The 17,295-nt window shown below is 29.7% G+C and overlaps 1 protein-coding gene across 2 annotated transcripts in view; it reads right to left on the bottom strand.

Annotated features, from left to right (window-relative positions):
* LOC122500175 (forkhead box protein O-like) overlaps positions 1 to 17,295 on the bottom strand; it is a 155,309-nt gene that overhangs the window by 48,829 nt on the left and 89,185 nt on the right. For both annotated transcript variants that reach the window (XM_043608962.1, XM_043608963.1), the window contains exons 2-7: positions 12,154 to 12,278; positions 11,591 to 11,785; positions 11,249 to 11,358; positions 10,947 to 11,173; positions 10,539 to 10,880; positions 9,270 to 9,573 (exon numbers count right to left, since the gene is read on the bottom strand). In XM_043608962.1, the coding sequence (XP_043464897.1) occupies positions 9,352 to 9,573; positions 10,539 to 10,880; positions 10,947 to 11,173; positions 11,249 to 11,358; positions 11,591 to 11,785; positions 12,154 to 12,278 (1,221 nt within the window). In that variant the 3' untranslated portion in view covers positions 9,270 to 9,351. The remainder of the gene's footprint in view (positions 1 to 9,269; positions 9,574 to 10,538; positions 10,881 to 10,946; positions 11,174 to 11,248; positions 11,359 to 11,590; positions 11,786 to 12,153; positions 12,279 to 17,295) is intronic.

Genomic DNA, 17,295 nt, shown 5'->3' with positions numbered 1-17,295 from the left:
AAATTTTAGATAATAATTGAATATTAGAAGCGTTATAGAATAAATTTTTAGAAATAATTTTATTTTAAAAGATTTTTAGATTGAATTGTTTGAAAATTTTAATTGTTGAAAAACTGAGAAAATTATTGAATTTTGTAAAAATTTAGAATAGAAGTTATTAGCAGAGTATAATAAAAAGCATAAATACTTTTGATGAAACTTGGAAAAAAATTTGGGAAATAAAATGCAGAATTAAATTTTTGTGATTTTTTTGAATCAACTAAAACCAGTTTAAATTTTAGTTTCTTAGGAACGAATTTGAATTTTTGAAAATCGGTTTAATCTTAATCGACAAGAGTGAGATGATGAGAGTTAAAAATCCATTAAAACAATTAAAATTGTTAATTACTGGGCAAAGTAAATCTCAAAAGCAAAGACTACGTTAACATGATGTGACGTATGCAGGAAGGCGAAAGGTCAACTGAAAAGATGTGGGCAGGGGTTGTTCGGATAATGAGAATAAACGCATAACAGTTAAGGATGGGTTCCCGTAGTAACTGGGAGTTCGATCTTGAATAATTCATCGGAAACGCACGCTCCGTTAGGCGCCCATGAGACCAGCCACCCTCCATCTTCTATTACACCCGCACCGATCTGCGATTTTTGCTCCTTGTATTCCAAGGAGGGTCGTCGTCGTCGTCGTCGTCGTCGTCGCTTCTCAGTGGTAATATCTTCGGGTAGCTTTAAAAAGTTTCAAATTTTCGATACGAGAATTCGCCAGCGTTTCTACTTCCTATTTTCTCCTCTACGTATACATATATGCATATACATTATACTAATCACAAATTCAATGTTCCCACTGCTCAAGGATATATTTTCCCGTACAACGGAAAAAATAGGCTTCGTGGTATTTTTTAAGATTCTGAACACGATGTAACCCTGATGAAACTCTTACTTGTCAAATCCCCCACTTCAACTATTTTGACCTAGGTTTTCAAGGAAAAATATTTCAATGTGATGTGACTTTTCCCAACTTTTACTGTTCTTTAGCATTATATTGATATGATGTAATTTTGAAAACATAATTCTTCTAGAAATTATTTTACAGGGTTGCCACAGATCATGGAAGTCAGGGAAAAGTCAGGAATTTTTATTAAAAGTACTGAATTTTATTAGTCTCAAAAACTATGAAATTATCACGAATTCTAATACAAAACCTTTAAAATTTTCCATTTCGGACAACAATTTCTTTTTAAATAACTTAATTTTTGAAGAACAATAAAAAAATATTACTTGTACATTATTTAATGAATAATTTTATTTCAAAATTTCAGAATCAATTGAATTTTAAAAGAGTTGCGTTTACAATTTTCATAAATAGATAAACTTCAAAAACTTTTAATTTAAAATTTTATAAAATTTGAATTTTGAATGAATTTAATTACAAAAATTTTAAAGAACTTAGATTTTTAAAAAGTTTTAATATACATAATTAAAATTCTTCTGAAATTAGTTAAATTTTTTAATATAAAAGTTTTATTGGGATTCAATTATTTCAAAAGCAATTTATTCTTAAAAATTTTATTAAAACATGACGAAAGAATTCAATTTTAAGAAATACTTGTTTATTTAAAAAAAATAATAAAATTCGTTGCATTAATTCAATTACTTTCATATATAATTTCTAATTCATGCAGAAAATCAGTAATTTTCAAAAATTTTCAAGTGATTAATAATTTTATATAATCAATTATTTTAAGGAATTTTAATAAAATTCTTTTATAAAATTCAATTATTTTGATAAATATCAAAATTCATTACAAGAATTCAATTATTTTGAAAAATAATAAAATACTTTGCAAAAATTAAATTATTTAAAAAATTTTTTTAAAATTCTTGTCAAGAATTCAACTAATGTCAAAAATTTTAATAAAATTCTTTAATATTATAAAACTTCAGTAAAATTTTCATTAAATTTCTTAAAAGAAATTAAATATTTTCAAATGTTGTTAATAAAATTCTTGGTAAATTTAAATTTTAAGAATCATTCCATTATTATGAATAAATTATATAGGGGAGCATGGTCCTAAGTTGGCCGTGGGCCTAAGTTGGCCACCCTGGGTTTCTCGCAGAGATGGTATACTGGACGAATCTATAATTTTGTGGTATGATATATTGATAAACCATGATATAATTTATGGACCTAATTATAATCTAAGATTCTTCTAGGCATTGTAAGGACAATAATATTGTTTACGACCAAAAAAATGTAATTTTTCTTGTTTTTTTCGAGAGTAGCTACAAGAGATAAATAATTAAAAATTTCTAAATGAGTGTGTGCGCTAGCTCCTTTATTTAATGTTGTAATAAAGAGGTTCTGTTGATTTTTTAATTAAATTTTTTTTATTAGCGTAATAATTTGAAACTTGTAAAAATCTACCGCAGTGGTCCCAAGTTGGCCACCTATTGTTTGTGTTTGTTTTTATTTATGTTTTACTTCTTTTTTGTGTTTTTCATCACGAGAAAGACCGTAAAAGTATAACGAAGGAATTAAACAAAGACAAAAAACAAAAAAAATGGTTTAAAAAACATTAGAAAAGACATAGTACAAAAACGCCTGTCTCCACAGCCATCCATCACTGCAAATAAATTAAATAAAACAATGCTTCATTTTCTAAACAAAAATAGTTAAATAATGCGTTTTTATTCTCCTAAATGTATCAAATTTGTAAAATTTCGGCGTAATTGAAAAGAATATGCATTTCTTCCTTATACACAAGCGAAAAAAAGTGGTGGCCAACTTAGGATCGCTATTTCTGAAATGTCCAAAATGCAGCTTTTTACTATTTTTATTGTATTAAGACTACAAAAGCCATTCTAAAACGTTCTAAATACCACAAAATTATAGCAAAACGATCTCTGAACACTAATATATATATACTTGCCGAAGTGATTAAATTTCATTTTGTTACTATTTTCGACCAATTTGCTTAGGCGGCCAACTTAGGACCACTCTCCCCTATTTATTATTGAATTTAAATAATTGAATTCGCGTAGAATTTTCTAATAAAAATTAATCTAAAATGAATTTAGATCAATTTTTAGATATTAATTGAATTTTAAAAGCATTATGGCATGAATTTTTAAAATTAATTAAATTTTGAAAAGGTTTCAAATTCAAATCTTTAAAAATCTGAAATTATTTTCATACCTACTTTTAACTAACAATTCTGTAGAATTACTTTTCTTTGAAGAAGTTAAATTGACTTTTTTAAAAAAATTATTTGAATTTGTATTGTATTTTCTAGTACCTATACAATGGGTATATCACTGAGTCATCTTTAATTATTATAAAAACATGAAGAAATTATGTGAAACATCTTCTTCATGTTTGTAATAATATTCTTACAAGTTATTGAATTTCAAAAAGGTTTGAATTTGAAATTTTTAAGAATCTTAATTCCTATGGAAAAATAATACCTAATAATTAAATATTTATTTAAAAAAAAAGTTATTGTTGTTTTTGAATAATTTTGCAATCAAAGAAATTCGTAAATAAATGTATTAGAACATTTTTCTCAGTATCTAATCATTTTTAGAATGAATCAGAATATTCTTTAGGGTCGTGATTTCAGGATAATTAAATACAAGTGATTTCAAGTCCATAAAAGTAAAGTAGTCAATTTTAAAATTACAATAAGAAACGATATCTGTTCTTTAATTACTTTCCGAAGAATAGATAAATCTTGACATTGTTTCAATGTCAAGTTAAAAGAGTAAAATGAAAAAAAGATCACACTTCTCGTTTTATTGTATGTGTATCCTGGAGCCAAAAATCGTAAATCAAGTGCGGCAGTACGGTTTTTATTGAAAGAATGTAATCGCATTTTAATTATGATTTGGGTGGTCGTAAAACGTGGCACGCTTAACAACATTCCACATTGACATTGTGATGGAAGAAATCATGGAGGACGACTGGTTGTACCTATCCACAAGAATTAAATATATCAACCGAGAACGAGTATTACTATACTACAAGTCATATATATGCCTTCTTCCAAGGTGTCTAGAAACCATACATTTTTTTATTCTAATAAAATTTTATTAATTTTCTCATAGAATTCGTAAATATCATCAACTTTTTGGTACTTGAAGAATTTGAAATCACAGTTTTTCTGCGGATATCAAATTGAGACGAAAAACGAATCAAAAGTGTTGCCTCGCAACACCACTGGAGTAATATTCTTAGAATTTTTCGAATCAAACTAAATTCTAATGATATTATTCAGTGTAAATAATTAAAAACCAGAAGAATAAAATTAAAAATTTAGTAATTAGTAAAAAATCAGCAGGTTTGAATTTCTTTGAAATAAATTCTTCTAAATATAAATTAAAACTATTGAAAAAATTTGTCGTGAATTAATTTCTCACGGTTGCTGGGATACAGAGCAGAACAATTTGTGAAGCCTTCTGATATATAGTAATTGACTCAGCTCTCCTACGTCTTCCTACCATTTTCCTTTCCTTTCAGAACTTTCGTTTATGTCGTAGAATTTTTTTCTACGACACAACGATATATACATAATATTGAAACAATAAAAAATAGGACACCGCCTACTCTTAATTATAAGAAATGGAATGTTCCTCTTGTAATTACAAATCTATTTTTGTTGCCTTTAAGAAGGGATTATTCTGGAGCAATTTTAATTGATACTAAAAGTATTGATACAAAAAAATAATTGAAAATTAATTGTATATTAGATATTGTTAATTTTAAATGAAGATTGAAATTAAGGAGTTGGGGATTTAAATTAGATATTAATTTTCATATGTTGAGAATTTTTTACACTTTATCAATTTAATTGACACCAGTTCTATAAACCAGTTCGGATTATTTCTCTTATTTTTAATAATTTAAAAAGAGCACTTTAGAAGAAAACTTCTAATGCGGAATTATTAACTGTAATTTCTCACAGCATGCAAAATTAATGGAATTATATTAAAATTTATTCTAATAATTGTTGAAAACTCGAGATTTCGAGGCACGAATTCAAGTCCTGAATTATATTTGTATTAATCAAAAGGTACACCAGAAACAGAGCGGATGTCATATTAACTTTCAGCAAAATATTTTTTAATTGCGGAAATTGAAAAAAGACCAATGAACAAGCACTTGTTACGTGCCGGTATTAACGCCTGAGGCGATCCATCGGTTCATCGTTCCGATGAATGTCAGATTACGCATATGCAGTATATCCACATCATGTTCTTCTTTTCTTTATTATTTGCTTTTCTTTTTTAATAACTGGTTCGATATAAAACGCTCGTACACTATGAAAAGATTTATTTAATAACTTTACAAAACTCGATTTGAAATTTTTGACAATTTTTTGCCAGGGCAAATAATTTTTAATTTACGATTACTTACACTAGCAGGAAAAGTTGTAAAAAAATGATTTTTTAATAAAACCGCATGTGTGAAAAAAAATGTTCATTAAGAGTTAAAATATCCAATAACTAATGTCAATTTGAATTAATTCAAAAAGCCTCAAGCAATACTCGAGTCCATATAGAAAATTTAATGTTAACTTTGGAGAATTCGGTTAAATAGAGAAAATCAGGGTTGCCACGCTTTTGCTCATTTCAAATTCCCTGACTTTTCCAGGTTGACAAACGGAATTTTTCCAGGTTTTTAAAACTACAATTATATTTTACAAAATTAAACAATTTGCCATTATAATTTTTCCATAAAAATTAAAATTCTTCAGAAGATTTAAATTCAAACCTTTTTGAAATTAAACAACTTGTAAAAAATTGCTATAAAACATGAAGAAAATAATCCATCACTTTGTGAGTCTTTGACTCGGAGCAATCGATATCTTCGTATTTTATAATAATTAAAAATTACCGACTGATAAAATCATTACTTTATATTTTAAGAATATTGCTTCTGTAACTTTTTCCAAATTAATACTTTCATCACTTCAATTCAATTATTGTTCTCCAGAATTTTCAACTAAAATTCTTTTTTAAATTAATTATTTTTAATCATTTAAAAATAAAATTCTTTAAGAATTTTCACATCTATTTGTTTACATTATAAAATTTTATGAAATTTCGATTATTTGAAAATTCACAATTAAAAATATATTATAAAATAAAGGCATGAAATAATTTTAAAAAAAATTAAATCTACACAATTTTCAGTTAAAAGTATGAAAAATTCAGACATTCAAAAATTATAATTTGAAACCTTTTTAAAATTCAATTATTTCTAAAAATTCACGTTATAATACTTTCTCTATAAATTTGAATTAGCAAAAATGTTTATACTAATTGGAATTAGTGATTGACTTTTTGCTTTTGAATTAGTAAATTTTACTATTTTTAAATTCATTTGTTTACAATTCAATTTTATAAAATTTTAATTATTCGGAAATTATTCAGTTAAATATAAATTAGAAAATAAAAAACATCAAATACTTTTTTGAAAAAATCCGTAATTAAACTTTTAAAAAAATTATTTCCACAGAATTGTTAGTTAAAATTTAAAGAATTTCATCAACAAATTTTTAAATAGGTAATTAAAATTCTTTTGACGAATTTCAATAACATTTTTAAGAATAAATTCTTTTTTCGAGAAATTATATTAAAATTGTATTAAAAATAATTGAATCTCTGTAAAAAAAATTTGATTAAATTAAGAAAAGTTTTTAAAAATAATTGAAATTTTGCCAAGAATTTTATTGAAATTTTTGAAAATAATTAAATTTTGGACTAAAAAACTGTGACTAAACTGTGAATTCAGCCTACAATATAGGTCTTATTTTAGATTTTAGCAAAAACTGGTGGAATTTTTTGATTAACTTATAATACAATAATTAAATTTCTACAAACAATTGACAAACATTGTTCTCTGCATTTTAATTAATTAAAAACAAATTATTTGATGATAAAAAGTCAATCACTGATTTAAAATATGTAGTTATATTTTTCTAATGAAATAGTTAATGGTAGCTAATTATTATTTTTTCCGGTCAAATTAAATTCCCCTCTATTTTCCATTTTTCGAGACTGGTAGACACACTATTGAATGTATTTGTAGAAACTAAAACCTGTCGAAGACGGGTACGACAGCTAGTTATTTATAAAGATAATGGAAATTTAGAAGAGAATTTTTTAAAACTTTTCACCATTATTGAATTTCTGTGAAGAATTTTATTACTTTTCGACCATAATATTGAATTCTTGAGAAGAATTTTTTAAAAATATCTAATATTGAATTCTTTTGTGAAATCTTATTGAAATAGTAGATATTGAAAATAATTGAATTTTGATAAATTATTGAAATTAATTAAATTTCTACGAAAAATTCCATTAAAATTATTTTGAAAAAAATTGAATTCTTTCAAGAAATTCAATTAAAAATGTATTGAAAATAATACTAAAATTATAATAAATAAATTGTAGCAAAGGTTTTTAAAATAATTGAATTTCTTTGATAAATTTTAATAAAATTTTTAAGAATAATAACTTTTTTCGAGGAATTCCATTAAAATTGTATTAAAAATAATTGAAATTCAGCTACGAGTTTTATTATTTATGAAAATAATTGAATCCCTGTAAAAAATATTATTATTTATGAAAATAATTTGTAAATAATTGAATTCCTGTGAAATTTTTATTATTTATGAAAATAATTAAATTGCGTAGAATTTTATTAATTTTTTTTTCATCTAATTGAATTCTTTTGGGAATTTTTATTAAAGTAGTAGATATTAAAAATCATTAAATTGAGTCAAGTTTTTTAAAATAATTAAAATTATGCCAAGACTTTTATTAGAATTTTTGAAAATAATAATTCCCTGACTTTTCCAGGTTTTCTGAAAGTATCAAGTTTTTGGTGAATATTCATATATATAGTACTGTTGCCTTCGATAAATTAAATTCGACAAATCAAGAAGCGATTTAAATTAAATTAGAAATTGCAGTTACGTAAAGATGCAATTTTCGTTTGTGCTTCGCGAAAAGACACCTACACGCGAACTTTGGGGGATGGCGACGAAAGGGAACCACTTAGCCGAAAACTGTAAGAAGCCTGGAAGTCAGCAGCAATTCGGCAGACGCCACTGGCGCCAGCGGACTACCTTAACCCCATCCCACGGCAATCTCATTCCCCAAAAGCGTCGCAAGAATTATAAAGTTGGTGGAGGAGAGCTCTGGTCTTGCCGAATCCCTCCACCTCTCACCTTTCGCGTCGTTCACTTCCACCCCCTTTCCTCCATCTTTCTTCTTGCTCCGAAAGAGATTCGAGCAAACCGCGACCAACCGCAGCCAGTCCATCTTTCAAGATTCTTGATCATTTTCGTTTCTTCTCGCTCAACGCCCCCTTCTCCCAATTTCCTTGTCTTTCCTCCATCCATTTTTCCTTCTCTCCACTCACACCCCCGCAAATCGAGTTCTGCTTTGGAAAACTGTAACGTCTATAACTTTCGAGATGCCACGTTAACCCATCGCCACCAAAACCCACAAGACTGTCGATCGATACATACTTCACTTTGAAACATGAATGTATAACGCTCGAGATAACTTGAGTCGTAGCGGCGAGAGATATTGGTCCTGGTTCCGAGACGATCTAAATCTTAAAGAAGTGGAGTAACGAAAGCAAAGCGCTCGCCGTCTTTCTTTTCCCGTTACTTTCAGACTTGATTCCAACTTAATAAATTTGGATTAAGGTAAAACGCCCAGTTATCGCCGGCTAGTACATTTTCCTTGCTTTTAAAATTGTCTATAAAGTTTCACAAAGTCTGAGTTGAAAGCAATTATTATTCATTTAATCAAGTCTTGAAAGCTCTCAATGCACTCGCCTAATCCTGGGGAGACTAACAAATATTTCTTAAAATTTATCATAGCTTCCGGTTCAATTTATTTACATATTATCAAACAATACTCTCCCCAATTTTTTTATTTTCTGTTTTTCCATTTTGTAAATTACGGTTTTTTTTAGAAAAAGTACTGTACATTTTCTTGCTAAATATTAAATCTTTCTATTTCCTTCTCTAAATACAAGAAAGTCATCAAAATATCATTGACTGCATGCACTGAAAAAAATTCCTAGATTGTTCACAATGATTTTTTCATGTAATAACTAGTTTTACCATTAATTTTAACGGTTAACTGATGATTAATCATTGTCAAATAGTCTAAAAATTGTTTTCAGTGTGCGGTGTAATTGTACTATTTTCTAAATAATATTAAATATGGATAATAATGGAGATTGGTCCACTTACCGTGAAGGTGAGCCTGAGTCGTGTTGTGCAAAATATCACGATCATACGGCGACGGAGGAGTCGAGGGTAGAGGAATCCACTGCTAGTGAACCCAGGAAGGTGGCGCGGCAGGAGTTGCCGCGTTGGTACTGGCGTAAACTCCAGCCGAACTGGCGTTACTCGTTACGGTAGATACGCTACCACTCGGGGACGTTACACTTGGAATAATATCATCATCACTCACTTGACCCGTAGGGGCGCCAAGCATACCCTGCTGAAAGTTAAAGTCCAGTGTTCCGTCCATCGACAGTTCATGCTTTATCACCTAATTCACAGATCAAATCGATTATGTTCTCATCTTTTTACTGTTTTACCATCATCCTTACCATATAGGCAAAAAACTATGTTTGTTCCAAAAACGTTCTTATAAAGTTTTTAGAACATTTTATGTTCGCCAAAGTTCATTGTTTGAACATATCACGCCTTGGTTTAATGTTTATACTGGACATGAACGATATTAAACCCATATTTTCAAGCATTCTTTGTTTTTATAAAAACTAAATTCCCAACCTTCCAAGAGCATACTCCTCGGATTTACAATTGGATCTGAGGAGTCTACAAGAATGGTGTAATAGTAATCATACAAGTATAAATATAAATAAAAGTTATCTTGTATCGTTCACTAAGGGTAGAGTTAATTTAAATAACTATACTCTTGATAGGCGTGTTTTAGAAAGAATGACAAGGGTGTATTAGTGTTTAATAATATGATTACTGTTAAAACCTTGTACCAGACACTTGTTAGATCCATGATGGTCTCCTTTCTATGTTTTCAATATATAATCAGACTTGAACGTGTTCAAAATAGATTTCTCAGATTTGTTGCAAGATTGCTTAACATTCCTTTTGATTTTCATACACATGACTACAAAGAGTTAAGGGATATAAACGTTCTAAAAACGTTTTAAGAACGTTTTTGGAACGAACATGGTTCTTTACCCGTAGGGTACTTTCTTATCTTTTTACTGTCACTATAGATAGTAGTAGTGATAGTACACTGGAGCTTCACTTATTTTAACCAGGTCCATAAAAATCGACAAGCGCAGAGTCGCACTTTTTTCAACTCTGCGACGTAATATTCGGGTGGATTCTTCAACATCAACCAATAGGAATGCACGGAGAAAGTTTCAAGTTAAATCAAGTTAAATCAAGTGCGACTGCAATCAAATGAGACTGAAAATAAGTGAAGCTTAAATGTAGTCTTACGATTAAAAGATGATTGCTAAATACCTCATCAACATTGCAGTCGAAACCTTGTAGCGTTTCAATGTTGATGTTGAGATCATCGAGGAGAGCCGAATTGTTTAGGGCCCCCATAATTTGGCCCATTATCGTGCTGGGTTTAGGCGATTCCGGTGGACTTGGACCACCGGGTCCCGATTGTGCGTGCGTCTGCTGTTGTTGCTGCTGTTGTTGTTGTTGTTGTTGCTGCTGCTGCTGCTGCTGCTGTTGACGCTGTTGTGACTGTAGTAGGAATTGAATGGTTTGCTGCTGCTGGGAGCTAAGTGTCGAAGGACTAGGTTCACTCTGCTGTTGGTATGAAGGCGACATACCAGACACAGGACTCAGATTCTGAGAATCAAGATAAAACAAAAGTTAAAATCTGACTGACACTCGACAATTATTGATGTTACTGACCATTTGGCAGGCACAGGGTTGTAGACGGTGAATTGGACATCTTTGTTGATTCGTCGGTTGAGGTGTGGGTGGTAGACCATAGGGTGTGCTGTTTGTTCGAAGCGAGTTATTCCTCTGGTACTGAGCTTCGAAATAAGAGGGTGGTGGGCCAGTCTGCTGTTGGTGTGGTGGTGACGTCTGGTACATCTGGTAGGAGTCGATTTTCATCGTTTCTGCTAAACTTCCAGCTGTATCGAGTGCAAAGGTACGTTATGAAAAAGAAGCATCGAAAATGTTGGTTGCTTTCAAACTGAATAGCATACCTAATTGCTCTGGACTGTACGAATAACTCGGTGGCCAATCTGATTCACTAATGGCAGCAGGTATCGGACTCAATCTTCCACAGGAGGATGCGTTGCTCGAAGCCCGAGGTCTTTTGAAAAATTATATATTTTATTGTTTTAGAATAGATAATTGATTTAGTTATTAAAAAAAAGAAAGGAACGGATAGACGAATATAAAATTGATGAATGAATTTTGAAAATTAAAAAACAACACAGTTTAAAAACATTCTTCATGCAGATGATTATTATGGGGATGATCTTCAAGTGATAAAATCGAAAAACGATGAAGGAAAGCACAATTCGAAGGAGTTGAACGCGTACCGGAAGTCTGGTGATAGTTGAAAGCCGCTCGCTGGATGAAGGGGACTGTCTGGAAAGAGATCCAAGCCCTCGCTGACGCTGCTGCTGGGGCTGGGGGTTGCGTCCGCCTGCAAACTTCCGTTCCTCAACGCTTCAACCTTCTTCTTTACTCGACCTCGCCTCTTCTCGAACTTGCTTGTCTCCATTGACGTCGCTCTAAACGACAATCGAAATCATTGTCACTTACCTACTTCTACTCTTCAACTTTCATGTCTGCTTCAAGATTCAAGAAATTTCATTCAAGTGTACACAAATCTTCCGACTAAATTGTCAGAAGTTTAAGTCTTAAAGTATTAATTTCAAGCTAATGCTTTTAATTTACGCTATGAATTCATAGCTTCAGAATTTTCTTTACTTTTTCCAATTCTTTTTTAAAATGCAATCATAAAATCACATAATCCATTAAAAATTATTTCTTAGACCATTTTGAAAAGAAAACATGAAAATAAAAGTATTTTAAAATATTTTTCCTCTTATTTTCTTTAGCATTATTTCTAAAGTATGAAAATTCATAAATTGCATACCTTCTTCTAGCAGACTTTCCAGGTTTCGCATCAGGATTAATCATCCACCAGGAACTTTTTCCAGTGCCTTCGTTTTGTACTCTCATAAATCGATTGTGCAGTGAAAGATTGTGTCTTATTGAATTCTGAAACAAGAGAAAAAACAATATAATTACAAATTGAAACAGTTGCTAAATTATTTATTTTACGATAAGTCACGTTTCACATAAAATTTCCAACTTCATCAACGGTGCCATGACCCTGATGGAAGAATTTAAATGTTTGAAATTGGTGGGATCCCCGAGTCCAATTACATATATTATGCAGCTTAAAAGCCCTCTGACGTAATGCGACCGAGAACTGCAATTGAAAATCAACTGACGTTTTAAGTCGCATACTCCAATACAAGGGACCTTTAGTTATGGTCGATTAATTTCAATTTAAATTCAATAAAATTAATGCTAATAAAATGCCAATTTAAGAAATTAAATCAATGGAAATACATTTTCAGAGTTGCCCCAAAAATTTTATTTTGTTTTCCTATGACTTTTCCCTGATTTCCAGACGAAATTTTTTACTTTGAATATTCTGCTTCACTCTAAAAATTATTAGATACCAGAAACATGTTCTACCTAATACATTTATTTTCCAATTTCTTTGTAAAATTATTCGAAATTAAGATTTCCAAAAATATCAAATTAAAAACTTTTTGAAATTCAACAACTTGGAAGAATATTATTTATTAATAATAAAAATTTCAAAATTATTTAAAAAAAATTTTTTTTAAATAAAAATGTATAAATATACAACTTGAAGATATTGATCACTCAGAGTCTTTGACTCGTAGTGCTCGCTTTCTTCATGTTTTATAATAATAATTAAAGATGACCGAGTGATAAAATCATTATTTTCTATTATAAGAATATTGCTTCTCTAACTTTTTCCAAATTATTTTCATCACTTCAATTAAATTACTATTTTCCATAATTTTCAACTAAAATCCTTCTATAACTACATTATTTTTAATAATTAATTAAATATATATATATATATATATATATATATATATATATATGTCGTAGGCAGATAGCAGAATCCGGCAGTATGCAAACTACCTAGGCAGTTTGTAAACCGCGGGCAGTTAGTAAAATACCTAAATTTGAATGTATGAAAACAGGCAATATGCAAAATGCCTAGGCAGTTTACATACTGCCAAAGACGTTTCAGGCAAATAGAAGAATGTATTGAAAGTCGCAATACTCAATATTTAAAATATGAAAATATTATTGACAGTAACCGAAAATTGTAATTGATTAAGATTTATTAATATAGCATGTACAAAATAAACTAACATAATATTGATAGAATTTATTGAAAATAATACTATTGTTTCTTCCATTTATATATTACTGAATTATTTGGGCCCTAATTATAATTAAGTATATATAAGTATATATACTTATATATACTTATATATAAGTATATATACTTTACTTTGCAATTATCGTTCTTAGACTTCAGATTGTCTATCTATAATTTCTCAATTACGTTTATTCTTATTAACCATTTTTGAAAATGGAAGAAAGTGCAGTGAACGAGATGCAATTTCAAGAGAAATTAATATTAGCTTTTAAACAGCAAAGTGGAGCAAGAGCAATGTGGGATAGGGCACGGTTAGACAGTGTTAAATGCGGATCAAGATGTCACAAATCTATAAATTGTTGCAACAAGTAATAACAGGATAAAAGTTGTATTTCCTTTAGAATAAGTTATTCTAATTAAAAAAATTTGCGACTTTCAATACATTCTTCTATTTGCCTGAAACGTCTTTGGCAGTATGTAAACTGCCTAGGCATTTTGCATATTGCCTGTTTTCATACATTCAAATTTAGGTATTTTACTAACTGCCCGCGGTTTACAAACTGCCTAGGTAGTTTGCATACTGCCGGATTCTGCTATCTGCCTACGACATATATATATATATACTAGGGGGGCTTCGCCCCCCTGCGCGCTTCGCGCGCCAACCCCCTAACTATTTTTAATATTTATTTTAATTTTTAAAATCATGTTATCTTAATATGATGGGATAGTAATGAGTTAGAAAAAATTATAACAGGAGATATTAAAAAAGATAACTAATAGAGAATTCTACTTTACGGAAGTGATTATAGTGTCAACTTTTTCAAGTTTGACACTCCTCATAGTAAATTTGATAATTCTTTTTTCTCAGTGTCAAAAGTATTATTGGGCCCCTTTTTACCTGCAGTTGACATAAATGTTGACGTAATGTAAGGGCCATTAGGGGCTGTCCATAAATTACGTAAGTCATTTTTTGGGTAAATTTGACCCCCTTCCTCCCTCGTAAGATATTTTACATACATTAGCGCCATTTTTCCTATTGTTCGCAAGATCTTGCTGACCCCCTTCCCCCCTAAATGTCTTATGTAATTTATGGACGGACTAAAGATTTCGACGTAAAATAATAGACGTTTGTGGGCTTCATTTTTACCCGTAGGTCAAAACTGACCTTAAAATTGACCTAAATTTTAAGGAAACAGTAGGTCAAAAGGAATTTTCTTGTCAATTTTTGACGTGTAGGTCAAAACTGACCTTAAGATTGATCTAAATTTTAAGAAAATATCAGATCAGAGGGAGATTTCTGGTCAAATTTTAACTTGTAGGAAAAAACTGCCATTAAAGTTAAAGTACATTTTGAGGACAGAAAAATAATTTTAATAGAATTTTAAAAAAAAATATGTCAATTTATAACATCTTTTATTGATTGAAACTTAATATTGAAATTTAGGTCAAACTTCTTTTAACCAATAGGTCGAAAATTCCGTCAAACTTTACACGGAGAGAAGAGTTGCAGTAAATGTGACAGAACGCGTTTAGTAAATCATTTAGTGCACCGGTTAGTGGCGCCAACTGTATGTTTAGTATAATACACTACGACACCTCTCTGTTTAGTAGAATATACTGTTTGCTCAGTGTATCTTACTATCTTACTAAACAGTGCAGTAGATGGCACTGTCTGTACCGTCAGTCCAAACCTAACGATTCTGTTTAGTAGATTTAACTGCCATGTCAGTAGAATCTACTACGCCCTTCTCTCCGTGTATAATATAAGGGTACGATTTTTTAAAAAATCCTAATTAATTTGCTTTTTTCATGTATAGGCTAAAAAATATGTCAAATTTGACCTAAATTTTAAGGAAAGGTCAGGTCAGAGGAAGTTTTTTCGACAATTTTTGCGGTGTAGATGAAAACTGACCTTAAAATTGACCTAATTTTTGAGGGCAAAGGGAATTGTTCGTCAATTTTTTCCGTTAAGGTCAAAACTGCCCTTAAAATTGACCTACATTTTTAAGGTAAAGGGAATTGTTTGTCAATTTTTTACCTCTAGGTTAAAACTGCCCTTCAAATTAACCTAAATTTTGAGAGCAGAGGGAATTGTTTGTTAATTTTTGACCTGTAGATTAAAACTGCCCTTAAAATTGACCCACATTTTGAGGTCAGAGGAAATTATTTGTAAATTTTTAACGTTTAGGTCAAAACTGCCCTTAAAATTGACCTACATTTTGAGGGCAGAGGCAATAGTTTGTCAATTTTTTACCTGTAGGTTAAATCTGCCCTTAAAATTGACATAAATTGTACGGGCAGAGTAAAACGCAATTTTTAACGCTTAGGTCAAAACTGCCCTTAAAATTGAACTAAATTTTGAAAGCAGAGCGATAAGTTTGTCCATTTTTAACTTTAAGTCATAACTACTCTTAAAATTGACTTAAATTTTGAGGGCAGAGGGGTTAGTTTGTTAGTTTTCTACCTGTAGGTTGAATCTGCCCTTAAAATTGACCTAAATTTTGAGTAATTTTGGCCTGTAGGTTAAAACTGCCCTTAAATTGACCTGAATTTAGGTCAAATATAACTTGTTTCTGACGATGGACCTACCTTGACAGTGGGCCAACCTTGACTATGTTCCCCCTACTATAAGGGTCCCTTAAAACTTTCTGAAACAGCGGCGGCGGCGATATGATTTTATATTAATAGGGATAGATATGTATATATATATTAAAAAAATTTAACTAATTTCAAAAGAATTTAAATTATCAAAATTTTTCAAAAAACCAAATTCTTTAAAATGTCTAATTAAATTAATTGAAAATTAAAATTTTTTAAAAGTAAAAATAATTGAAATTCTGCAAAGAAATTTATCAACATTTTTAAGAATAATTGAATTCTGATATTTTTATTAAAATTGTATTAAAAAAATTTAATTCTTTCCAAGAATGTAAAATAATTGAAATTCTAACAATAAATTTATAAAAAAATTAAAGCATAATTGAATTTTTTTCAGAAATTTAATTGAAAATAATTGAAATCATGCGAAAAATTCAAAATAGGGGAGAGTGGGGCAAAATGGCGTAGGCGGGTCAAATGGGGTACCTCTATAATTTTTCCATGATAGTTATTTTTAATTTTCTTATCCTTGATATATATCATTCATATTGATAAGAAACTGTTATTAATTATAAAGACACTACAAAAAAAAATTTTTTTTTTTAAAGTTATACCTACAACTTTAAAGTTTTAAGCAAAAAAAATATGAATATTTATCAAAATTAAAGTGCATACAAAACTTTTTGTGATAATGCATTTAATTTGGCAAGTGTGGGATCTTTTTCAGCATCTATAGTAATTTCCGATAGAATAGATTGTTAAATTGTTAACAATAACTTGGAAACATTGCATTTTGTTTAATATGCAGTGTGGGGCATACCTACCGGTGGCTACGCCGTTTCATTGAATTATTTAAAAACATTATATTATATGCATATTTAAACATTTCCCGTAGAAGAATCGATATTTTTGTTACGCGGCATTTATACTATCGATATATCGATATTTTGCAATAAATCCATGTTTTTTTGTTAAATTCTAATAAATATTAGGTACTTGTTTTTTCATAGTAATAAAGAACCCTACTTTTTGTTTGTAATATTTATAATCTCACACAACAAGAATTAAATGAATTTTGAAAAAATATTCCATGTTTTGTGTAGTTATTTGATACCACCCCATTTTGCCCCACGGGTGGTGCAAAATGGGGTTTTAGCACTTTCTCAGAAAATACGATATGTTATTTCAAAAATTTTTTTCTCC

This window comes from Leptopilina heterotoma, unplaced genomic scaffold, assembly GCF_015476425.1.
Source record: "Leptopilina heterotoma isolate Lh14 unplaced genomic scaffold, ASM1547642v1 Lhet_182, whole genome shotgun sequence".
NCBI lineage: Eukaryota > Metazoa > Arthropoda > Insecta > Hymenoptera > Figitidae > Leptopilina > Leptopilina heterotoma.
This window is presented reverse-complemented; position numbering and strand designations above follow the sequence as displayed.